Source organism: Musa acuminata, chromosome BXJ2-6 (assembly GCF_036884655.1).
Source record: "Musa acuminata AAA Group cultivar baxijiao chromosome BXJ2-6, Cavendish_Baxijiao_AAA, whole genome shotgun sequence".
NCBI classification, from domain to species: domain Eukaryota; kingdom Viridiplantae; phylum Streptophyta; class Magnoliopsida; order Zingiberales; family Musaceae; genus Musa; species Musa acuminata.
The window spans coordinates 29,070,991-29,097,871 of NC_088343.1; the positions used below are offsets into that span (position 1 = coordinate 29,070,991).

A 26,881-nucleotide genomic window follows, 5' to 3' on the forward strand; every position below is an offset into this window, starting at 1 on the left:
GACGCAAACTGTGTTCAGACGCAAACTGCGCTTAGACGCAATCTGCGCTTAGACGCAAACTGCACTTAGATACAAACTGAGAATTAGCTTTTGCATCATAATAGTTTTTATTGAACGAACGCAGCTTTTGGTTTTTAATCGCTGTAAGATTTCCGCTGCACTAATTCACCCCCCCCCTCTTAGTGCTCTCGATCCTAACATTGGTTGCATTCGAAAAAGCTCAAAATCATGCAATAAAATGTTAACTTTCGAGTCTTTGACTCTACTAGTTCCCTCGTGCGTGATTTCAAGTGTTCGCCAAATATCAAAAGTCGTTTCGCACGTAGAAATCCGATGGAACTCATTTTTGTCTAAAGCGCAAAATAAGGCATTCATAGCCTTTGCGTTTAAAGAAAAATACTTCTTCTCCAAATCCGACTTGTTCATCGGTTTAGAGGGAAGTTGAAAACTGTTTTCAACGATATTCCATAAATCCAAATTCATAGAAATCAAGAAAACTCTCATTCGAGTTTTCCAATAAGTGTAGTCCAATCCGTTAAACAACGGTGGGCGAACAACCGATAAGTCCTCTTGAAAGCCATGAAGAGCCATTTCTCTTGGGTGTAAATTCGAAATGAGAAATACCGGACTCTGATACTAATTGTTAGAATCGGAGCGGCACTAAGAGGGGGGGGTGAATTAGTGCAGCGGATTAAAACTCATAAGTTTGAAAACAATTTCGTAAATACGTAGAGATTTCGTTTTGATAGTAACTTGAGTAAAATGAGAAAATGAGATCCGAAAGCTAGTAGTAGTGTAAATGACAATTTCAGGAAGGTAAATACTCACACATTCAAGGAACGCATCTTACCACTTTCATAAGTCATCTTACCACTTTCATAAGGTAAGATGACTTATGAAAGTGGTTCAGTCAAAATGACCTACATCCACTTACGAAGCCTTCTTCAATAAGGCTCCCAACTTTCACTAGCAAATCACTTTGAAGGGGAAGGACAAATACCCCTCTTACAACCTTTTACAAGTGGTTTACACTTTTACAAATTTTCAAAGAGAAAGAGGGAGGTAAACACTCAAGCTATTGAAAACAAAAACTTGCTAAAGACTTTGCTAAGACTTTTATCTCAATCTCTTGCTTCTCAAAGGTTGTTATCTCAACTAAGAATTGAGGGATATTTATAGGCCCCAAGAGGATTCAAATTTGGGCTTCAAATTTTGAATTCTCTTGAGTTTCCGAGGTTGGCGGTGCCACCGCCGGACCTCTCAGGTGCTGGGCGGTGCCACCGCTCAGTTCTCGGGTTCTGGGCGGTGCCATCGCCTACACTATTTCAGGTCACTGGTTGGGCTCCAAACTTGGCCCAAACCAGTCCAAACTCGGGCCCAATTGGCCCCTACTTGGGTTATAGGATTAACATCTAATCCTAACCCTAATTAATATGCTAACTACGAATTTAAAGACATTTCCTAAGCTATTACAAAGTTCATAAGTCAAGACTTCTTTCGGCGAGCTTCTAGCGAACTTCCGGTGGTCTTCTGATAAACTCTCGGAAAACATTTTGTGGACTCCCGATAAGCTCCTAGACTTCACGATTTGATCTTGACGAGTTCCAACGAGCTTCTTCGGCAAGCTCCGACCTTTCTCGGCGAGCTCCGCGAACTTCCAACGAACCTTCCGGCGAGCTTCCGAAAAACCCTTCGGCAAGCTCCCTACTCATTCTTGGCTAGTTCCGGCAGCATTCCCGACGAACCTTCGGACTTCCGTCGAACTCTCGAACTTGCAACAAATCCTTCGCACTTAACTTCGACACTTTGTTTCACTTTATGTCTTCATCGTTATCGTAGTTAATCCTGCACACACAAGCCAAAACTCTACTCCGATCTAGACAAGTATTACAGCGCGAATTGACATTCTATTGCCCGGCACGTCATTGGTTGGCACTTCGTCCGATTCTTCAGCGCATCGTCCTCTCTTGCGGCTTGTTGCCCAATCGGCGGTTGACCTCCGCAACCCCGATATCCTTGGTGCAATTCCGCTCTCCTTGGCCCGATGCCTGACGTCCGAAGCCTTCTGCCGTCCAATATCCTGACGTGATCTCCTCTAGTGCAACGTCAATTCCTCCTGCGTCAACTGTCTAATCCTGATCGAGTAGACCTGCATCACTCAAAATGCAGTTAAACATCTAAACACAATCAATTACATCAAAATCTGAGATTCAACACCTTCAATATGCTCTTACTTCACTTTCAAAGTTAAGCATTTTCGAGTTCGATTTTATCGTACGAAAGGATTTTTCGAAACCGACGTTTTTATCCGCTACACTAATTCACTCCCCCCTCTTAGTGCCAACTTATTCCTAACAACACTTCTTATATACCACAATACTATTAGCCTTTCCTAATGCAGTCCAACATGACCCATATAATTTGTCTTGTCAAGACAATCCTATCATCACATTCAACTATAATATATACATACATAATTGTGAACAAGATAGCAGAAACAAATAACTTTAAATACGTAAGCAAGAATGCCAATTATAGTATCCACTCAAACATGCATCACCATATCCTTTATAGGTTGCTCACAAACCCAATTAAAAGAACATGTTCTTTCAAAATACTTTAGGCTGTAAGTCATAAGTGAATGGATCAACAATCAATATAGTGGAACTCAAGTAATTAATTGACATTAGATATTTCTGGACTTTTCTTATTTAACCATCAAGTACTTTATACCATAATGCATAGAAATGCAATAGTACTTGTCATTCTTAAAAAAGAAAACTACTACAATGTTACAAAATATCTTCAACGACTTGGTAATTGAGTCTAACTATACCAAGTCTTGAGATAAAATTTCGTAGTACAAAAGTTTGATCAGTGGCTTCAAAGCATGCCACAAAATCAACTTCTATTATTAATAATAATAAATTGCCTCTCTAGTTGATATAGATATTAATAATAAAGTGGACTTCCTATTATCATCGAGGTAATTTATACAATCAATATCTCAAAAATATTATTATTTTAAGCTGATATAATTTCATACATGTGAGTATATAATCCTTTGTCCCTTCCGGATATCTTACTACTTTTTCTATAGTCCTTTAGTATTTTTAATTCTGGGTAACTCCAATATATACCCAAAATTTTAACTGTAAAACTGATATATTTTCCGACACAGGCTTAAGCATAGACTTCCAACTACGTATATATAAAGAATATTTTCTTTATCTGGTTCTTTTCAAGTCATTTTAAAGCATTTACTATTGACTAAAATTTTACTTTTATGATTTACTGAACAAAGCTGTATATTAAATATTTTCAAGACTCGGTTGATATATCCTTTCTAAGATAATTTTCATAATCATTAAGGTCTATCCTTAAATTACTCAATGTTAATAATATAAGATTTCTTATTCATATCAATGATCTTAAAACTCTTAATGCAAAAATATTATCTATATACAAGACCAATATAATAAACTTGCTCATACTGATATAAATACTGATCAATAGTATTTTTCTTAAATATGAAAATAATGATATCAAGAATATTTATATATCATTATCTTGAAGCTTATTTAATGTCATAAATAGATTCCTAAATTTGCATACCAAACTTTTTATTTTTTTTATTTTTCTTTGTAAATCATTTATAGTAACCCATATAAAACTATATCTTTTAAAAAATATTTTCATATCATTATGAGATAACTCAAACTCATAATAAGTCACTAATGTCATGATGATTCTTAATGAGTTTATTAAAAACTAAATATGATCGATACATTCTTTATGAGTAAAAATTTTAACCACAAGTTTGACCATTATATCATTCGATATTATCCTTTGAATCATATTTATATAATATACTTTTTTACAATTATTGAACAATTCAAAAAATTTATCAAATACCAGTTATTAATTTTGACTCTTCTTTTATTGTATCATATTGCTTTTCAGAATCATTAGTTTTCATGACCTATAAAAACAATAAGGGATCTATTTTGATTCCTATATTATAATATAATTCTTATAGATATGTCATATAGTAACCATAAATGACATAATTCTTTTCCTTTGAGATATTCCTAAGGTTGTCAATTATGGTTATTCTACAAGACTATTAATAATGATATCAATATAACGTGAGAGTTTAGTATTATTCACTTTTATCAAATCATTTAATGATTTGAGTAACAATAATCTCTCGAATAATAAAGGAGTATCAACTTATATCTCCTCTATATCAAAATTAAATTTCGAGATTTTCACTCCCACTGATTTGATATTTTATAGGAATATTATATTACTAGATTTAATTATCCTAGTATTATGATTAGAGCAATAAGTTATGAACCCCTTTAAACTTTTCTGAATGTATAATAAAATATTTAAAAATAGTTATTAAACCTAATTTTCTTTTATGTGAGTTGAAGATTTTTATCTCTATAGGACATCTCAAATATGTAAATATCTTAAGTTGGGTTTTCTATCATTTCATAATTTAAAAAAAGTCATATAATTTATTTACTAGGAATACCATTCAAAATATACATAGTTATCATTGGAGCTTCTTCTCACATTAGTTTGGGTACAAAAGAATAACCTATCAAGCTCTTAACCATATTTATAAAGGTACGATTATATCTTTCAACAATCATATTCTACTATAACACATCTGATAAATCATATACCTTATTTTTCCAAGAATCTAGCAAGAATTAAAATTATAATTGGGTTCATCACAAATATCATAAAATTCATTATCCTTATGATGATCTTGACTTTTCTATCTAATTGTCTATCGGCTTCATTTATATACACTTCAAGAGTGTGAATAGTCATACACTTTATATAAATTGGATACATATAATCATATCTCAACAAGTTAGTTATATGGTGATAAAATGTTTCTCTTTAATGAGACGAAGGAATAGAGTGACCCATAGATATAAACATGATCTCAAGGAGTTTATAAAACTATATTTTATTTTAATATTTAATTATAGGATCATTGTAAACTTAAGATTCATATTAATTCTATATAGTCTATTATATAAAATTCAAAGGTTAATTTTATTGAATCACAGTAAGTTTACAATCACCAAAAAGGGAAATGATATTCTAATAATTCTACGTAAAGAACCCAAATTCTCAGAATTATAAGAACACAACATAGATTCTCAAGATTTATCAAATTGAATCATCTTTAGATATATGTGATAAATACAAACTAATATCACTATCACTTTATATGATTCCCTATAATAATGAATATCTCATTCTCTTTTGGTTTTATCCCCTATAATGAATATCTATTATTGGTAACATATGTTGAAGCATCAAATTAGTCCATAAGTATTAAAAAAATAATTTATGTAATATTTGATTTGAATCATATAAAAGTTATATTTATACCTTTTCATTTCAAATCAAATCTTATAGTTTTTTTTTCTTTTTCACATAACTTTTTCTGCTACAAAAGTAACATTTTATTGTGAAGATATTCTTTTATGAGTTTATATAGTAATTATAAACTCGGGTGACTTACACTTCATCCTTATTTTTAGTGTTACCTACTCTCTCAAGAGTACTCAAAATATTATGAGTCTCGAACTTACAACTTTATCATTTATGTTGAAGACATAATCTTGAATTCCTCAAATACTATCATTTTAAGGTGTCAACTAATTACTTATCAGAAAATTTAAATTGATCCTTTGATATTCTCATGCGCTAGTTGTAAACTATACTGAAGTCTAAGTATCATAAAATTGAGTCTTTCATACTTTCCTGATTAGTCACCTCAATTATTTATTCTATAGAACTTTCAGTAATTAAGTTTATATTTTGTTTAATTAATTTGATCAAGGTCTCATTCACTCGATACAACTTACATATGCTCAAACCATTTATTTCAAAAAGTATAGAAAAATTTATAAAAATACAATGAAGGAAATATCATTGTAATAATAGAACATTAATGCTTTCAATTTCTAAAATATGATGAACTATTGATATCATTTATATTTCACGTTTTGGTGAAATATTGACATATCTAGTGTTCACTCAAGATCATTTATGGAGGACTGATACCATCCTTGTGGAATAGTATTATTATATTTGGGTATATAATTATAAACTGTAAGGATATTCAAAACAGTATCATCCTACCCCATCATATAACTATTTGAAATAGATTCTCCTTTGGAATTATCTAAATCTCCTAATTATATATGTTATCATGAATATTATTTTATTTAATATCATTTAGGATCAATTCCATAATGTATTTTGTAGATTATTGGTCCAGGTCACTTTTGTGGCTACAAGACCAATACAAAAAGATAAAATATAGTCTAAAATATCCCATAAATGATAAGAACTTTATTATAATTCATATCCCATAAGTCTATCATCTCAAACTACTTTGGTAGCTATTAGTCAGATAAAACTTAAGAAGATAAATTATAAATAATATTCACTAAATTTCTTTATCTTGATTCATGCTGTGAATATTATTTTATTTAATATCATTTAGGACTAATTTCATAATGTATTTTATAAATTATTGGTCTAGGTCACTTTGGTAGCTGTAGGACTAATACAAAAATATAAAATATAATCTAAAATGTTATATAAATGATAAGACATTTAATTATAATTCACATCTCATAAGCCTACAATCTCAGGCTACTTTGGTAGCTATTAGTTAGATACAACTTATGAAGATAAATTATAAATAATATTCATAAATTTATTTATCTTGATTTATGTTGAAGCAGTTCAATAATAGAATAATAACCATAATAATTATAGAATATTGATCAGCATAAAGAAAACTCATATGATAACTGTAATCATGATAACATATAAATTAAGAAGTGTCTTTATGTGAAATATAAATATTATTTCATAATTTCAAAAATATACATGTGAATAATCAAATGAATATCCAAGAACAATAATTGAATTTTATATACCACATAATAAAAATATAATAAATAATTCATATGAGAAAACTATAAAATTAAATCATAATTTATAATTTTTTTAATCAAAAATTAAATCTAATCAAATAATTAAAATATTATCATGATTAAATTCAATCATAATTATAATAAATTATATTTATCAAATTTATAATTGAGAATATAAATTAGAATTCTCAATTTCATAAGAATAAAATCGTAAATATTTGATAGGATATAAACTGAAATTATGATATTTATAAGGGCAGAACTATAATTTGATAAAATCAAGCATAAAGGATAAAACCATAAATATGTAAAAAGAATTAAATGATATTAATAAAATATAGAAGGGTAAAGTTATAATTTGATCAAAGGAAAACCCTAGTACAAAACTATAATTTTGTCCATAAATTAGATCTGCTTTGCCGTCGCCTTTGTGCGTGCAGTGCTTGCCACGCCGCTGCCGGCGCAGACTGCTGCTTTTCATAGACCACGTAGTTTTCACAGATCTGAGATATCAATTTGTAAGAAACTCGATCCTCTTGTTTTCCTCTCCTCTGTTGATGATTTTGACTTCCAAATCCCTTCACGGGATGACCCCTTTATCCCTCTCCTCCACCGCCTTTCGGCATTTTGTCTGCCTCTCCTCCGTTGACGATTTTAATTTTCCCATGATCTCATCACGGGATGACCCGTTTGATCGCTTCCAAATTCCTCCACCACCTCCGACCCCTTTCGATTTCCTTGTCGCCTCACCATGGCATTCTTTGCCTCCCTCTTTCTCTCCGCCTACTCTTTGACCCCGTTAGGATCGATCCCTTACCGCCTTCGACTTCGTTTACAACCCAGCTAAGGAAGACTTGGGAGGCCAACAGCGTGGGTGGGATCAACAGCATCCACAGAGGTAAGGGAGATCCGGAGCGGGCAACAAGTGCTTGGATCAATGCACGAGCAAAAACTGTTACTTACAAACGAATGGAAAAATAGCAGTCTATAAATGCAGAAAGAGAGCAGAGAGAACTATCAACATTTTGTATCACCTGAAGAACAGCTGACGGTAGTCAAAGCATAGGCACGATCGGAGAGTGATATCGATGGAAAGATTCATATTACTGAACTAGGCAAACTATCCAACCGTGCGGATGTGACTTGGGAGCTGGATTGCAATTTACAATACATTGTTTCCTCGGGTATATTAGAATCATTTCAGGCAATTGTAAGACCGAAAGATAGGTAAGATTTAAAAACCTAAAAAAGTTATAAAAAAAAAAAAAAGTGTCCCCTGAGCTCCAACTAAGGGAAACTCAAGAAGCAACATATTGGTATCAGATTCTGCTAGCTCTAGATCCCCATTAAGTACTCAACATTGATGCAGTGTCGTGATAATTTGCGGCATTGACATGCCACCTGAGACGACGATTTCTGCATTTAAACATGGATTCAGGATTAAAATGGACAAGCTGATAAATCACTACCAGAGCTTTCCAGTGTTGCAGTCTTATATAATGATATGGTGGAAGGAAACTTCAAGCAGGAAAAGTAGGATCGTAGCTTACCAATTCCTTCACGGACAGAGAGATTTGGCCTTATGACATCATTGGAGTTAACAAGGAAAACATCACCAATGTACAGATGGTTTGTTGGAACATAGACGCAGCAAAGTTCCTCTTCACCATTGTAACTCTGTTGCATAATGGAAGGAACTAAGTGATGGCATTTATTCATAGTCCCAAATGACCAATTATTGGAAGGGGATATCATGATGGAAGATGATAAATAATTATCAAGTAGAATTTCACAAGATGCTTCAAACAGACTATTACATGCAACTTGCCAAAACTACAAGTTCAGTACAAAAACAGATCATAGTGTTAAGCAATACATCTTCCCTGATTCAGTATATATATCATTTGGGAACACCAGAAAAGAAATTTCCATATTCTTTTTAATAACCCCACCAAAATCTCATTTAAGTTCTCACAAATCTTGTCCAACAAATATGATGACAATAAAATATAATAAAGAGTATACTGTGATAATGACTTTAAACCTATCAACCTGTGTGATTATGAAGATAGCAATAGCATCATCACCATGACTCCAGTGTTCCTTTGGGTGATGGTGATGCAAAGACAAATTAAGGAATGGGCTTGATTTAAAGAGTGTCCACAAGATTTGGAATTAAAGAAAATTCTATGACAGTTAGCTTATCTACAATCGCATTCCTCCTTTCAAGAAGTTATGAAGATTAATCTCTATCATCTCCCCCTTTGTTATTTTCTCTGTGTCTCATGTAAATATGGATAGAAAACATGGAATGTGAAGGTTGCACCAATTATTAAAAGCAAAGATAGCAATATGCATCTCCTTTTCTATTTTACGTCATCACAAGAATCTTGTCTTTTCTTTGCTTCGTGCTTATTCATTTTCCTCTCCTTCGTGCTTAGAAATTGGCTAGAATTGGTCAAAAAGATCAATCAATTCTAGCTGACTTCAATCTGTTCTGGCCAATTCCAACCCATATCTAACAATATGATTGAGAAATTGACTGAAATCAGATTGGCCTTGACATCAATATGGATCAAATGTACAATTGTTGGATTCAACTAACACATCAAACTATAGGTCAGACATCACTAGGGACCAGTGAAGAGTTTATCTCTCATAGAAAATCATATCCTTGAATTCCTATTCCAAAAAAAAAGTGTCACTTTGATCATCAAGTTTATTTTGAAAACCAAACACCAAAAGTTTCCAATTTTCTGGATATACTTCTAAAGAAAAGAACTCATAGTATCATATCATTTCAAACACATCAATTAGGGGCCAAGACTTTATTGGTATCATTTCATATACCAATTTTTGCATATTCAACACAACACATGTACATGAGCGAAAACGTGCACCAAATAAATGTGTGGATGAACTATTTTACAAAGAAAGACAAAACAATATAAAAATTGGTAGTTGTTATTGACCTGAAGAACGACGGTTGAAGTGATAAATCCAAAGGCATATTCACCAACCCGAGGATGCCTGATAATAGCCACTTCCTTAAATGCTTGTTTGTTCTGGTCTGTCGTTTGAGAAGATAATTAACGCATGCATAAACATGTAATAAAAGAACTACGAGAAGACATAAAGAAAATTTACCAGGTGATACAGCAGAACTTATTTGCTTTGAGGCATTGTAGATATGCCGAACAAATGGCATTCGCTTGATAAACCACTCACCAAGGCCGAGTACGGATGCCCCCAGCCAAGATGACATTAACACTCCAACCAAGAATATAAATGTAATTGAAGTCACAAAGCCAAGTCCTATAGGGGAAAAGAAAATTCAAAAATCAACTTCAACCGATAGACAATAAGCATGGGAGTTAAAACATAAGAAACACTTTTTATCTTAGGGTGTTCCAAATGTTGGCTGACTATGAGTATTAAGAACAAAGTGTTTTCCAACTTACTAAACCCTGAGTTCAATAGATACGGAATGAGAACTAGACAATATATAACTTTAAATATTTCATAGTAGAGACAAGGCAAGATCAACTTGAGGAGAAAACAACAACGAAAAGAAAAATCAACAATGGTGTACTAGTCTATCCATGACATCTGCTGACAGATATTTTCTTTATTTGACAAAAATACAAAAAATAATATTTGATAAACATCAAATTTCATACCAAATATGTTTATCCCAAGTCCAGCATAGATTGGAGAAAAGAACCCATCAACGAAATGAATGAACCACCAGGTGATATAGAAGGTGATTGCAATTGGAAATAGGATGACACTGCAAAAGATAACAGTTGTAGTTCAGGAACTAAGATTTCATTCAGGTCAGCCTAAGGATCAAGGTACAATATAGTCCAAATTATTGACTGGTGTAAAGAGACAGCTATAGAAATAACATGCACCCTTTAGCTATCAAATAGAAAATTAAATGACCAATTTCATTTAAGATTTAGAAAATATTTAAAATGAAAGGTTGAAAGATGCATTTGATTCCAACTAGAACTTCATCCACACCATAGACACTAACAATAAGAAAAAATTGGCATTCTTATAGTATCAGTATAAACAAAGTTCCACTGGAATCTACTAGAGTCTGGCCTGGAACATGTTTCAAGTATGCTTCATCATATAATGCATTTGTCCTAAATACAGAAGCAAGAAAAAAACAGCATCATAGGAACCCAATTTAATAACAGTGAAAAATGCATTTGGTTCAGAATATACACAAAAAGATAAGGAAATTTCACTTTCATGTCCAACGAGCAACTCTATGAAGGATTCAGAACACCTGCTTGTCCAAAGAGGTTTAATCAGAATAATTCAGCATCATTCAAACCAGTGGAAGTTTCCAGCAGCTCAAACAAAAGAACACTTATGGAAAGTTAAAATATGAAGTTAGGATATGGAACAAGGAAGAAGCACAGCATAAAGTGATACATTTAGTGCTACAAATGGGGAAGAACTTAGAATGATAAGGGAGAAGCTTACCATCCTGTCATAAACTTCTTTGAGGCCCAACTGCGGATCACTTTATAAAAAGCCTACATGTAGAAGTGGAACAATAAAAGTAAGTTTTTCACAATGACAGTATTAAACAGCATACAAGTAATACAAATCCTGGCAGATGTTTTATGGGAATAAATTTCTTTCAAACAAGGCCAACAAGTTGCTCCTCACAATCCGACTCGAGGACAACCAACTCATCAACTTATTGAGACTAACCCAATACACTCATCGGTCATCTCAATAAGATGCTTAAGGTTAGGTTTACAGTCATGCACTCATCAAACCCCTAGAGACCAATTTATGTATTTTTCTTACTTCCAATGATCTTTATAATAATAGAACACATTCTTATAGATCAATTTAATTATTTTCTCACTCATGATGTGGAACTAAATTGGGGTGTCATTAGTGGCAGCTTATAATAAGTCAAAATAGAGGCAATATATTAGACATATTAACGTGCAATTTTCTGGTGCTAATTACGATAGGAACAGGAACAGATATTTGGCAATACAACTCTAATCAAAAGCATCAATATAGGCTCTTGAACCTCGAGGCGTAAGATAAGACAATCACTCCCTTCTATGTTGATACTACAAGACATCCGAGGATTGTGTACCTCATCACATATGCTTCGATAAGCTTCAGCTACTATTTACACACACGAGCGTGCAATCAACAGATTTCACTGAAGAAATGGCAGGGACAAGTTCGACTGGCTTCCCATATGAACCTAATCAACCTCATGAAACCAAAGGGGCATCCTTGTATGCTCTCGGGCCAACAAATTCTAACCAAAGAATTCCGTGAAGGCAAATGAGAAACAAACCCTAACACCACAACCAACGCGACAAATCAGACCTGGCGAAACTCTAGAAACCATCATCGAAAACATGAATTCGTGCTACGAATACCAAACTGAACGGGAATCCGATCAGATCGATGGAAAGGGGGCTTGGGTGGCGACCTCTCGACCAGAGCTGTGGGTGCGAGCGGAGGCTGACGAGGAGGAGGCCTTGGCGTCGGGGTGGTCGGCGTCGGCGGTTCCGTCTGCCATGGGGATGAGCAGCTCGCGATCCTTCTCCCTGCTCGCCATCGGGCTCGGCGACCTCTCGTCGCCCATCACCTTGCTCTTCCTCTTCCCCCTTTTTCTGAGATATAAAACGTTATAAGCTCTATGTAGCGTTTCGGGCGCGCGACCTCTCGCTCGGACGCACGCTTCGATACACCTTGCACGTATATTAAAGATTATGGCAATGAAACGGGTACTGGATCCGAACCCGATTAACTATCTTAGTATTAAGACCTCTCGCTCGTACGCACGCTTCGATACGCCTCGCACGGATATTAAAGAAGACTATGGGAATGAAACGGGTACGGGATCCGAACTCGATTAAAGACTGAGTATTCAAGAATGACTTAATCTGGACTGGACTGGTTTATTTATCTCTCTTATTTATTCCCAATCCTATTAGGGCGAATTTTCAGAAAAAAAACCATAATTTTTTTGTTTTTTCCGTAAATATTGTCCATACTTTTTACAGTCCTAAAAATACCTCAGTTTTTCTCTTTTCTCCCCTATTTTTACATCGGTTTTCTTTTTTTCTGTCTCGTTCAATGCATTAAGAATGGGTTCGATGAATTAAATGGAATCAAATTAATAGTTAAAAATTAAGAACTAAAATTTTGTTGAATATTTAAAAAATAGAAATATATTTTGGAAGTAAAAAAAAAAGTACGTTCCAAGTCATTATATTTTTTGTTCCATTAAATATTATATATTGATATATTGTACTAAAACATTATATTAAATATCTAGAAATGTAAATATATTAAATTTATATTGATATGTATTTTAAATAAATTTATTTTTTAAACATTTTCAATTAAATTTTATTTCTTAAGTTTGTATTTTTCATAATTTTTAAAGTTATATAACTAAAACTCTTGTAGTTTGTTTGAAATTATTTGAATCGACTTAAGATTTATTAAACCAAATCATACTAGGAAAAAGACATAAAAAAGGAGGCACTATCGATCCAGTGTATATCATTTATTCTGATGTTTATATGATATACAATCAGATTATGCACTAAAATCTTTGTACTAGAGCTATTTTTCTAATTGGACTTTGATCCAAAACAATATAATTCAGTTTTCCCTTAAATCCAATCATACATATGCACAAATATGATGCTAAAACTGATTTTTGCATTTGCTGTAGACAAAACCATATTTCTTAGGGTGAAAAAAAAAAATCCATCGTCTGTTAGCTTTAATCTGTTAAGTAGTATATAACTGAAATAAATTATATATATATATATATATATATATTGGTAAGTAAAAATAATTGGATTAAATATGAAGTTTATACAAAATAGCTTTATTTATACAACTCATCGATTAAAGTCTGATATCTCTTAGAGCAGTTTAGGAGAGTGTACCATACCTCAAAAAAAGTGGAATCATCTCCAACAATAGTCAAACAAAAAGGTAGTTACGACTATACATATCATAGACTATGACTTCTTAGTATAGTCAACAAATAAAATGTAATGTTCTACCATGTCTAAACTACTGGGTACATCACAATATTAAAGTAGATAACTACGAAATACATAGAGTTCTTCAATATTATTCCCGAGATCATTAACTAATAGTAAAATTGAATTCGATAAAAATCTCTCTCTCTTCGTGTTAAGTGCTCCAATTTCAAATCTTGCTTCATACATAATCTTGAGTTTTTAAGAATCTCTATCAGAAGTTGAACATTGTTTGTGTTTCGACGCTCAAAGATTTTACTATATCTTTCCTTCCAAATATGCCAAATAGCACATCTGAAGGTAATCTTTGCTAGTTGTGGAAGAGGTTCTTTTCCTGAGAAGTTTTGCATGAGCTTTCTTAGTTCTTGATGCAAGTTTGGTTGTGGTAGCTTATTAAATTCAAATCGCTTCAAAATCTCTTTCCATATCTAATTAGTATAATCACATACAAAATTGAGGTGGTCAACACTTGTTTCGTATTGCATACAAAGAGAGCATTGGTTGACAAGATAAATACCTCTTCTCTTTATATTGTCTACTGTAAGTAGTTTGGCAAGAAGAGCCTGCCATGTGCATAAAGAATATCTCTGTGAGCTCGGTCTATCTCATATCTAACTGCTTGGGATCCACTTATTATTCCTTTGCCTGATTTGATTCCATGCTAATATAACACTAAATTTATCATTATCATAAAGTCAAATAAACATATCTGATGAGTTGTTCCTGATTGGAATAGTTGTAATAATCGATCAAAGTGATAACATTTTAAGAGAAGTAGAATTGGGAAGACACCAAGTGTCATTACCAATGAACTCATAAACCTTTTAATCTTTGGGAGCCCTAAGAGATCTTCAAACTCTATCACCATATAATTGAAATATATTTTTCCTATTCATCTAAGGATCATACCACATATGTCCCAAAAGAGATTGCATAGGAAATATGTTGGATTAGCCAATTCTTTACCTTCAAAATTCCTTTAGTAGAATGATATATTTTTGTTGAAGTTTCTTAGATTGATTCCTTGAATAGATACCTAGTAGAAACCTATCGTGACCATAAGGAATAATTATTTTACAAAAGGTCTCATAATTTCTGTAACAAATAAGCTTTATTCTAATCTTTAATATTTCTCATATTCAGGCCCCTTTATCTTTCAGTTTGCAAATGTTGTTCAAAATTATCATATGTATTACACTACCATCTATGTTATTCTAGAAGAAGTTCATAAATAGTCGTTCAATATCTAAAAAAGTCCAACAGGTAAAAGAAATGTATTAGACTAATAAATAGAATAAGAGTACAATATAGATTAGATGAGTTCAAGTCGTTACTTTCGAAAGAAGTCTATTTTTCTAGGAGAAAATTTTATTATTTATTTTTTACAGGATAGGCTGGCAATGGGTTTTGTGAATGCCAATGGATATGAGTGGAAGACCCAAATAAGGAACTGACAAAATTCTCTCACTAACCCCTAGAGTTTGTGCAATAAAATCTTTATATTCAATGCAAGGACCCATATATACTTTACTTTTTGCATAATTTAGTTGAAGGCTAGAAACTATATCAAAGCCTTTCAGAATAGTAGCTAGATTCCTTACTAAAGTAGAATCATTCTAGAGAAAGATAAGAAGATCATCTATAAAAGTTATGTGTGATATATGAAAAGAGTCAGCATGGGGTACCTTAATGCTGCCATCAAAGACTGCCTCATCCAACATACAATTGAGTCCTTCCATTACAATTGTAAAAAGATAAGAAGAAAATGGATCTCCTTGTCGGATGTTATTCATGCTCCCAAAAAAGACAATAGGTGAACCATTGAAGAGAATAAATAAATTTAAAGTTTCAATCTAATTAACTCATTGTTAAGGGGAGTTCATACTAAGGAGCATCTTGTAGATAAAGTATATATTAATTGAATCAAAAGCTTTTCGTAAATTAGCTTTAAAATAGATTTCTATTTCTCTTGTTTTTGAATACAAATCATTAACCAGAAGAACATTCTGATGTATACTTATCCCTTTAATGAAAGTAGCCTGATTAGGACTAATGATCTTGTGCATAAGCTTTTGCTATCTGTCAGTACCTTAGAGATGATCTTGAAAATAAAGTTACATAATGAAATGGGTCGATAGTTCTCTAGTGAGTCAGCCCCTGCATTCTTAAGAATTAAAGAAATAAAAGTATAATTTATCTCTTTAAAAATACAGCCTAAAGAGAAAAAATATTAATAAGCTTTAATAACATCATTACTAATGAAAGACCATGCAATTTGGTAAAATTCAACTGAAAATCCATCCAAACTAGGGCTTTTGTACTTTGGTGACTTAAAGACAACTCTTACAATTTCTTTATCTATAATTAGGGCATTGAGGATTGAGATGACATCCGAATCAAGCTTTCTAGTAGGCTCTACATGAATATTATTAGGCTGCTCCTCTTGATTGAGTAAGAAATAAAAAAATTACTCTGTGTACTTGAACCTTATCCAAATTCTTAATAATATTACTATCTTTGTCTTTACTTTTCTTGATGTAATTAATGACCCTTCTAGTAGCAATAGAAGTATATAAAAATTTAGTATTAGAATCCCTTATAGTAAGCTAATGCTATCGAGACTTTTGTTTAATAAAACTTTTCTCCTGCTTTAAGGCTTGCATGAAGTTATCTCTGGCTTCTACCTATTTGCAGATAAGATTCTCATCGAGGGGCTAAAGATGTAGCTTATATTACACTGCCGTTAGCTCCTTTTTGTATAATTGGACTTGGGTGGTAATATTGTCAAAGATGTTTGTATTCCACTCTTTAAGTGTTGCTTTACATGCTTTCAGCTTTTGGCATAAGATATAAGGGGGAGAACCATGCACATTAACATTTCAAGCCGATCTAAGGATGAGTACTCCAACACCGAGAGATAAGGATCTAAAAGGTTTCTTATCTCTCGGTGTTGCTTTGTCTACGTGTATATATATATATATATATATATATTAAAGAGTGATAGGAAAACAATGGAGCACCATACTCAAGATGTAAATCAGAGTAAACTATTAACCATTCTTGATTAATCGGACACCTGTCAAGTCGAGCTATTATTTTCCTTTAGACAACACCTTGATTACATGAAAGCCAATCCACTATAGATTCTATATCACTTAATTACAATAATATTTATATAATCATTAAAACTTTGAAATTGACTTTCTAAAAATGGTTTATCCCTCACTTTTTCATTTGTGTATCGAAGAGTATTAAAGTCACTAAAAACAATCTAAGGCATTATAAGATAACCATTTACAATGCTAATCAAATCAGTCAGAATATTTCTTTCATCCATACTGTTTGAAGCATATATACTAGTAATGAAATTGATAGCCATTCTTTTTGTCCATGCCTTAAGGTGGATGAATTATTCAATAGTAGAAATGAGCACTAATAAAGTTGGGATGCCATAAGACCCATATTCTACTATAAGTGTCACAAGAATCGTTGGTAAAAAGTTCTGCCTTCGGTTATATTAAATTTTTTTTGGCACAAACATGAGATGATTTAATTTTTGTTTTCACAAGAATAACAATATTATAAGCAGCAGACCTGATTATTCTATTGAGCTCCTAACATTTTTCAGGCTTATTAAGTCCACAAACATTCCAACAAGTTATCTTCATCAAAATGAAAAATATGTCAGAAAGAAAGTAAGGAATTCTTCCTAGGTAGAAGGAAGGATAGTACCATCCTTTTTCTTATCCTTAAATTTTACATTTTCTTCCTGCATAATATCCTTACCTTTTAAGCCTTTATTCCTATATTTATCTATTTTATTTACAGCTTACAAATGTTTAAACTTTAAAATACTTTAGGCCAAGAAGTCTTGACAGGGTATGTTAAAATGTAATGGATTTGTTGAGGCATAATATCTTGGTTGGTAAGGCTTGTTGGGGCATAAGTTTGTTGAGACACAACATCTTCGTTGGCTTGAAGAGTGGATCTTCGTTGGCTTGAAGAGTGGATCTTAGAGGTGAGGTTGTTGGGACGCGAGTACCATGAGAAGACTTCAACATAATAGGAAGAGATAATGTTTCTGACTTGTCCTCGTGTTCGCGGTGTTGCCGTTATGAGTCTAAATGCTCACTCATCTTCGCGACCACCTACGCTCCTACCATTAACGGAGACTCACTTTGTTCAATATTAACTCCATGCTAAGGCACCTGACGTGGTCGGTAGACCTGAGTGATCTATTTCTGAGTTTGCTGATAAGCTCCATTTGCATGACTGAAAGATAAGTAAATCTTATATCACTATGACTTTCAGGAATATGAGACATGCACCTTACGGGTGTTCCCATCAAGATCATGATAAAAAACTTCATTTGAAATATCACCATCGGAAGAAACCATTACACATGCTCGTGCAAATGCTAATCTCGTTTGTGCAACTGTTGCCTTGTCGATATATAGTGGCTGTCCCAAAGTGCTGCATAACTTTACAATAATACGTAGACTCTAAAGATATAGAGGAAAACCATGAAAGGATACCCATAAGGGAATAAACTATAGGCTAACTCCAAACGGACATCAGGGGACCAGTGTCGTAGAATCTTTGGATGGTCGTGAATAATCCAAAACCCTTCAAGGATCCATTGTAAATCTTCTTCAGAGTAAAGCTTGCAAACAAAGAAACCATTCTCTAGTATATGAAGATCAAATGCTGATGTTCCCTATCTAGTCTTGATGAATGAGAATAGTGGGAAATAGAATGTCTTGAGACCGATCGCATAACCAACAAGTGCCTTGGACCAAGTCTCAATCAGTAGTCTTCTACACATCAATCTTCTGATCAACCTAGACATCTGGAGTAAAGAAATCTAAGCTAAGATCCGGATTTCCAACCGAAGCCTTGAAAAGGCTAGTCCAAGACCGAGGGTTGCTGGAAATGAGAGAAGGAGGCTACGATCTAGAGCGCAACCTGCCTCTATGCTACTTCGTGGAGGAGCAACTTGAGAGGTAAGGATAAAGAGCCTCGCCGTCGGATCTGCCCTACTGCCACCATCACCAACCCCAGAGACCATCGCTACCCTAGGGAGAGGTAGCCATGTCCCTACAACGTTGGGAGAGCCGAGGTCACCCCTGCACCGGACGCAAGCAGCACAACGCACTCGCTGTTGAGGTGCGATCACAGCACCGGCTTTGCAGCCACCGAGCCCAACCACCGTCTTTGCTCCCAATCGAACCCTCTCCTCTGTGCCACAGAGAAGAACAGAGGGCTACGCGCAGAACAGCTGGTGATTGCTGCCCCCGAGCCCAACCACCGTCTTTTTGATTGCAGCCTTCAGGAACCTTCGCAACGGTCACAGCACCATCGCCCAGCAGCAGCTCCTCTTCTCCTCGTGTGTGTGTATATATATATACACACAAAATTTGATTGTGTTCTGCCTTTCAACAGTAAATTCAACAAGAAAATTTAAGGAACATTTGGTCTAGATCAATCAAAATAGCAACTGGGTTGATGGTCATACACAAACAAAGGATCAATACATGTCAAAACACTTCCCTGTTGCTTCATTGAAGCATTAGATACAAATGTTCTGCAATCTGAAATCAATTACACTCTCCAGAGATAAATAATGGAGTAAAGCAAAATGAACAAAAAGTTCCACTCTTTGTTGTGCTAATAATGCCACAACAGTTCTTTTGGATGTTGTGTAATTTTCACCTCTGCTGCACTAAAACGTCTCGATCTCTTGGATGTCAATTGCAAAATGTTCCCCTTGAGCCAGAAAATCCTGTCAAAGCCTACAAGTCTGCAAAAAAATCTGCAGCAGAAGTATTTGAAGATTTGCCCTTGTCCAATTTCTTTCTCCTTGTACCTGTCAAGAATTAAACGATGTGGATTTAATAAGCATGAAAATGTACCTCTTTCGGTAATTCAGGATGATATAGCTTATTTGAGCAACCAGGAAGAACTATCACAATGATGACAAGATCAGAACCCAATTGCAAAAAGCATGACACCTTGCTCAACACATTGATCCATACAAAGCCAATAATTAATAACTGGACTTGTGAAGGTAAACAATTTTCATTTTTAATGCAGGTAATAGAGGTAAGGTCAAAAATGAACTTTAATTTAACCGACAAAATGCAAACGCAACCACACCTTTAGAGGATTTGTGGGGTTTTACATCCATGTCCATCGTTTCTTCATCACTATCAGCTTCAACCATCTGATCCTCTGGTGTTCCTTGACGGTTATCCAAAAGTTCTTGCAAGTCCCATAGCTACAGAAATTATTTTTGTACAGAGTCAATTAGTTTATGTAATCAAGGAAGATATGGGTGCATATCATATCAATATTTGCCAGAAATAATGGAAGAACAGAACTGTCAAAAAAACTACAAAAAGGGCACAAATTATCAGAGTCTTCTACTTCGAGAGTGCAGTTCATGAACTATACAACGAAAAATATAACCTTGAATCAACTTTCCTGCATGTATGTCAGTAAATACAATGAACAACATTAAAAGGATTAAACATTTTATACAATTACATAATTATGGTTTTAATCAATAGTGTCAAATGCTCTTATGACCTCACCTTCAACATTTGATCATGTGAAATGCTGCCAAGAAATTTTCTATCATTTGAGAATGCTGCAATGAGAACATGAAAAATTAGTCAGTTAATTAGTAGTTTAATTAATTTAAACAAATATTAACAAGCACAAGAAATAATAGTATTTGGCATACCAAGACGCTCAATCGGGTATTCTGAGTGTTCAGCAAGTGGTTGAATTATTCTATTTGGCAGAATGCCCACCAACCTATAAAAACATGATTTCAAATTTAAAAAATATCAGGTATTCATATTGGAAAACTGATATTACATGATTCAGGCTCAAAAAGTTCATCCGGAGACCTGATTACTCCATCTTCTGATCCAGAAATCAGAGTGTCTTCATCAAGCTAAAAAAAATATGCTCATATGTAAAAACTGGTAAAGATAAAATTTCATACTATTTCCAACTCAAGGTCATTATCCTTACCTTCAACAGTGTATCAATGGACATAGGATGCCCAAGGAAACGGTCACTGATGACACAAGAAATGTACATTGTCAAATGTATCCACCAAAATACAAACAATTAAATGACATTAGTATAAGGATATGCATGCTATGTAATAAAATTATAGGCCATAAATCAATTTAAGAAGGAATACTGGACAGATTTTACAACTCTCTGTGTGCCTAATACCAATGCTCTTAGGCTGTTATGAATTTTCTGGAAAAGAGAAGTCACGGACTCATCCTCAGGACATAAAAGCTTCCAACCCCAAAATTCTATTAGACCTAAGTCAACGAAGGAGATGAAACTTTGCTATATAAAGAACATTGTTCATCTCAAGCATCCAGAAAAGCAAATGAACATGGAACAAATTCAACATTTGTCATGTCATGTCTGACAAATGTGGATCATTTTACGTGTCAGTCTGTGTTAAGTAGATATAATTGTTGCCATTCAGATACAGTTTGTAGAATTTGTGTAGGTAAAAGCAGATTCGAATATTCATTGGAGTCATATCCAATGTTGCTGCTACCCTACTGCTACAGAAATGAGTTCTGGATTCTACTATCAGTATGTGGTCAACAATAATTATCTTCTTTAGTCTTTATATTAAATATCCACCCCAATCATCAACCAGAATCATCATTGCTCATCTGCATTTATCATTTTCACAGTACAGAGACATCATACTAGATATTCAATTAGCATTTTTTTCTACAAATGAATGAATAGACTTTGGAAATGAGAATTTAATGTGTAAGACTAAAAAAGGAAAATAATAACAACCGAAGGCAAAATCATAATGTAGAAACAGTATAGTTGCTAACACACTTCAATTTTCTAGTTGAATAACTAATTGATACTCTTTCCAACAATAATGATCTACCTGCAATCCTTGAAATGGCCCCAGGAATATAGTAGCAAAGTTCCTGTCTGGGTTCCACAGATAACTTTTCGACCATTCTGAGTAAAATAGTGTGTTTGTTAGAGAAAATACAGCCATTTTTGCTGATAATTGATCAGTATGTTAAGAAGGAAGCATAATCACAGAATAAAACTAGTAGATTAAGCTATCTTTCATTAAGTTTATTTTCTGGAAAATCATAATATTCTATGACATCTAAACTGTATTCTGAAAAACATAATATAAATGAGTATGCAACATATTCTGCAAAACATAATATAGAAGAGTATGCAACATATTACGTCTTGATGAGATACCCATTATCAGAAACTAAACAAAATCATACATATCGCAGATATTACTTCCATCCCATTTATGGGAAAATGTGGACAAGAAACAGTGGGATTGAACATACATGTATCGCCATGTGCGATAAAATCAAACTTTTAAGTCTGGAACCAAGATAACATCAAACTCTATGAATGGAATATTCACATACATCAGTAGTTGGAAATTTAGAAAATGAATTGTTCGATAGTTTTGTTGGGTGATAAACAGGTTCTCCCATCCAATGGACTAATAATTTATCAGACATTGTGACACATAAGTAAGCTTTTATTGCTAGTTGGACATTGAAAATTCATTGTTGGACAGTTCAGTAATGGTTTTCAGCCAGTCACTCAGACACATAAGTAACATTTTTTCTGCTTCTAACACATGACTAACATCACTTCAACAATTATATAAAAATGAAATGCATTCATCGTTCTTTTAATGATTAGATACAATATTTTCCTTTTCTAAATATCTCTGCATCTTCATGTTCATGCAAAAGCAGATTATCAAACAAATGTATATAGCTAAAAGCCAAACTCCGTTCTTTTTCACCATGCAAGACTAAAACAGAAGAAATATTCAAAAACAGTAAAAAGTTACCTTCATTATGACTAAGGATAGCAACTCATCTTCTGAAAATTCAGATTGGGATTGGATCTATGGTGATAACAAAGGCATAACACATTTCAGAATAAGCCTACATACCCGAAAATATTTTAGAATATTCTACACTTGCATATTTTCAAGAGGAGACTGCATAAGTTACAAACAAAACCTTATTTTTCTGAAGACTGCACACTGATAGAGTGCCATCACCACTGAAATGAATGAAAATAAAATGATTATGTTTCCATAAGCAATAACGAAAAAATCAAATGATTTTTGTAACATCTCATTAAGACAATAATAAATTTCCACAAAGAAAACAATAAACAATCTAGTTAGTAGTTAAAGATAGCATATCAAGAACACCCACAAATAGAGCATAAATAAAACTTGGATTGAAGTTAAATGAACCAACCATAACAAAATACAAAACCACAACCAGAAAATACTTGAGAATATGGAAAAACTAACAAGAATGATGTAAAATTAGTATTTTCTGTGACATCTCTCAACTCACTACTCTGAGATTGATTACTAAAACAATAGTGCAACCATCAGATAAAGTTGTATGAGAAAAGATCCATTTCTGAAAACATGACAGGACAAATACTTGGAAACCTACCACCAGAACAAACTTTCCAAGGTTCTAAAGTTTTCCCTCCCATATTTCCACTGAATACCTTAACATTTTGAGGCAGTGAATCTTGGAACTAAGACTAGCGAGTCCTTCAAGCAGAAAAAGACAAAAAACAATAAGAGAAGTGAAAGAAGATGAGACTAAGAGGCTATCTCTACGGGTGCGTTTGGGAATACATTTGAAACGTGCATTGAGGGAACAATGCACATTTCAAATATGAATTGGTGTTTGGTAAATCTTTTTCAAATCGCATTTGGCCTGGATACTGTATTGCAACTACTCAAATGTTGATGCCACCTTAGGATAGAATTAGCATTTCAACATTTTCGGGATGCTAATGAAATTTTTCAAATTTTCCAAAGTACCCTATGATATTCTCTAAAACCATAATATTAGCACTATATAACAGAAACCTTAACTCTCATTTCCTCTCCCTTTCTCTCGGTTTCTATAAGGACGAATCTTATTTATTTTCAAAGATTATTTTACATTCATTTATACAAGTATAGTTTTTATTATTACATATCTGGGCCATACAATTTTTTTGTAACATTTTATTTATTTATTTGCTTATTAATATAAGTAAACAAATATATATTCACTTTTGAATAAATATTAAAAATAGTAAAAGGGTAAATTTATCATATAATATTCAATTGACTTTTGGAATATAATTTTACATAACTAAAATTACGTCAATGCACATTCCAATATGATTTTCATCAAGTCATTCTACGACTGCACATTCACCCAAACCGCTTTCGCAAAATGAATATTAAAAATACAAATGTGTTCCCAAACACACCACAATTCCTCATAAGACTAGTTCACAACAATATTATAGCCACAGAAGAAAAGTATCATACTTCAATTTTCACATTTCTGCGTTTTATGTTCCCCCCAATATGAACCACTATTACATTCAATCCCAATCCATGTCTCAGTGGTCAATCATGAGACGAATTATTCAATTAAACCACTTCTTGCACAGTTTTTATAGTTCTTGTGAATTTATGCGACTCCATCATCCAAGTATGTTCAAATTGTATTTTGTTCCATAATATCAGTCAAAGGATAAAGCTAACTGAGAAGTTTTCTTAGCTAGACATGCTTCCTATCAACAGCTCAATTTAGGTAAAACATGACTCCTAAACCATCAAGGAATAACAAAAAAAAATGTTTAAGATAATTCAACCACATATCAAACAACATGACCATGAAGGAGTTGAGACTGGAGGGAAGAAAGACACATGAAAACAATAGTCAACACAATAAATCATAATACATTAACATATCCATCAAAATTCATGATCTACCTTGTTCCCAGAAGTTGCATAGTGTCAGGGACAAAAGTAATATCTGAGATATAATCTTCATGGGCATGAAATGTATTGCAACAAACACGTTGTCGGGTATCCCAGACCTGAAAATTGAAACATAAGAAACATATAGTGGTGTGCCAGTGATTCTGAGACCACAAATTGGGGCACAACGATAGACAACTTTCAAAAAATATTATCCACAAGAAGCATTTTAGTCACTATCCAAACAGATATAATTTTAAGCAAATAGATTTGAATGTTTACAACCAACACAACATACTGTAGACAATCACAAACTTCACTAGCATAACAGATGAATTGTAACATATCAGATTATTTGGTAACTTCCCTACAATATTTAACCAAGAAAATAATATACTGAAACATATCAAAGTTTACTATCACCACACATGGTGTATAATGCAAAGCATTAGTGAAGATACAATGAGGTGCAACAAATTGAATGCTCTATGGTTAATAAGCAATGATAAGAGAGGAAAACAAAGAACCTTTATGTAACCTTCATCATCACCAGATGCAATTGTTGTCTCCGTTAAGTTGACAAGGCGATTAATTGCATCCCTTTATTCACAATAGAACAGATGAATAGATTATTTCATAACATGCACGACAAGCAAAAAACCAAACTAGGTGCTCATGCCAACCAATTTAGCTAACCCATGAGCTTCTTCCAAACGAGCAATGGCTTTTCCAGTTCTGACATCCGTGGCAAGAATAGAGCAATCAGGAGAAGCCGTCAGGATTACTGAAAATGCACAGAAAGAAGAACACAACATGATAAAGCAATTAACATATTAAAGCATTACAACTATGAGATTGATGTGGACCAATACCACGCCCTGAATCGACAAAACGTGTGGCTCTACAGGACTCATCGTGAGCGTGAACTTCCAGCAACCTACAAAAATACCCAAAAAAACTAAAATTTGCCCATCTCAAAAAAAAAAAAAAAACCAATCTTTTGGCCACCGAAGCAAAACTTGCGATAAATGCAAAATTATCAATTGATAACCCATAAGAAGAAGATGACAACTAAATCAGAGCAGGTTCCTCAAATGCAGAATTAATGGATCAAATACACGGCAGAAACTTGTATAACGTACCTTTGAGGTTGTGAATCGGCGACATAACGGTACCTTCAATTACGGATTCAATAAAAATTAGCTGATTCTGTCATCAACACCGATAAGAGTTAGGACTTTAGCGTAAGAGATAGAACTCACAGATGGAGATCACCGTTGATGAGACCGGCCGCCACGAGAGGAGAGGAAGGGTGGAAGTCGAGATCAAAGGGAAGTTTCCCGAGATTGATCTCCATCTGGGTGCGCTCCGGAGCTCAGAAGAGAGATTGGGTTGGCAGGTCGAGTGCCACCACCGTCCTCAAGAGAGCTCTTCGGGATTAGGGTTTCGCAAACAATATGAATTTAGGGTTTTGAGGTTCTTATTTATTGGCACGATCGAAGGGTCTTTAAAGTCAACGAACAATCTTATGATTGGACTGCATTTAAGCTCCACCTTTGCGTCCAATAGCATGTAAGGTACAAGTCGGGTAGAATTAAAGAATACGTGAGCGTTCTAAACTGGGTGTCAATGGATCCAATAACCCGAAACCTAATTTTGGGCATGGATCCATTGACCGTATTAGATGGGGAATCGATGCCAAATCTATATCCGATAACGTGTATAAATCCGGTAGCCGGCCCGAAACATTAGCTATGGATCTTTATTTTTGGATTCATAATATATATTCTCACTCGGATCCTAAATGATTTAGGATACTTATGAACGGGATCTTATAAATTAATACAATTCATGCAAACATGTTTACAAAACTTAATTAGAGACTCAGATAAACTTGAGAACAAAGGTATTAATCGTTTATAAGTTTATATATATATATATATATATATATATATATATATATATATATATTATAGTCATTTTCATTA

At 33.6% G+C, this 26,881-nt stretch overlaps 2 protein-coding genes across 2 annotated transcripts; both read right to left on the reverse strand.

The window, feature by feature from the left end:
• Nucleotides 1-8,068: 8,068 nt before the first annotated feature.
• On the reverse strand, nucleotides 8,069-12,704 carry LOC135615239 (protein CONTINUOUS VASCULAR RING 1-like). The gene is made up of 7 exons (XM_065113468.1): nucleotides 12,469-12,704; nucleotides 11,484-11,536; nucleotides 10,664-10,773; nucleotides 10,131-10,298; nucleotides 9,956-10,053; nucleotides 8,534-8,660; nucleotides 8,069-8,399 (listed from the first exon to the last, which is right to left on the reverse strand). The coding sequence occupies exons 1-7, from the start codon at nucleotides 12,622-12,624 to the stop codon at nucleotides 8,338-8,340; spliced, it is 774 nt and encodes a 257-aa protein (XP_064969540.1). The 5' UTR covers nucleotides 12,625-12,704; the 3' UTR covers nucleotides 8,069-8,337.
• A 6,817-nt stretch (nucleotides 12,705-19,521) lies between these two features.
• LOC103988828 (WD repeat-containing protein 55) lies at nucleotides 19,522-26,356 on the reverse strand. The gene is made up of 15 exons (XM_009407474.3): nucleotides 26,156-26,356; nucleotides 26,036-26,068; nucleotides 25,766-25,830; nucleotides 25,590-25,677; nucleotides 25,421-25,493; nucleotides 24,906-25,012; nucleotides 23,122-23,164; nucleotides 22,947-23,003; nucleotides 21,993-22,069; nucleotides 21,086-21,131; nucleotides 20,959-21,005; nucleotides 20,790-20,863; nucleotides 20,638-20,693; nucleotides 20,201-20,321; nucleotides 19,522-19,910 (listed from the first exon to the last, which is right to left on the reverse strand). Exons 1-15 carry the CDS (start codon nucleotides 26,248-26,250, stop codon nucleotides 19,837-19,839), a joined length of 1,056 nt encoding a protein of 351 aa, XP_009405749.1. The 5' UTR covers nucleotides 26,251-26,356; the 3' UTR covers nucleotides 19,522-19,836.
• Nucleotides 26,357-26,881: the final 525 nt, after the last annotated feature.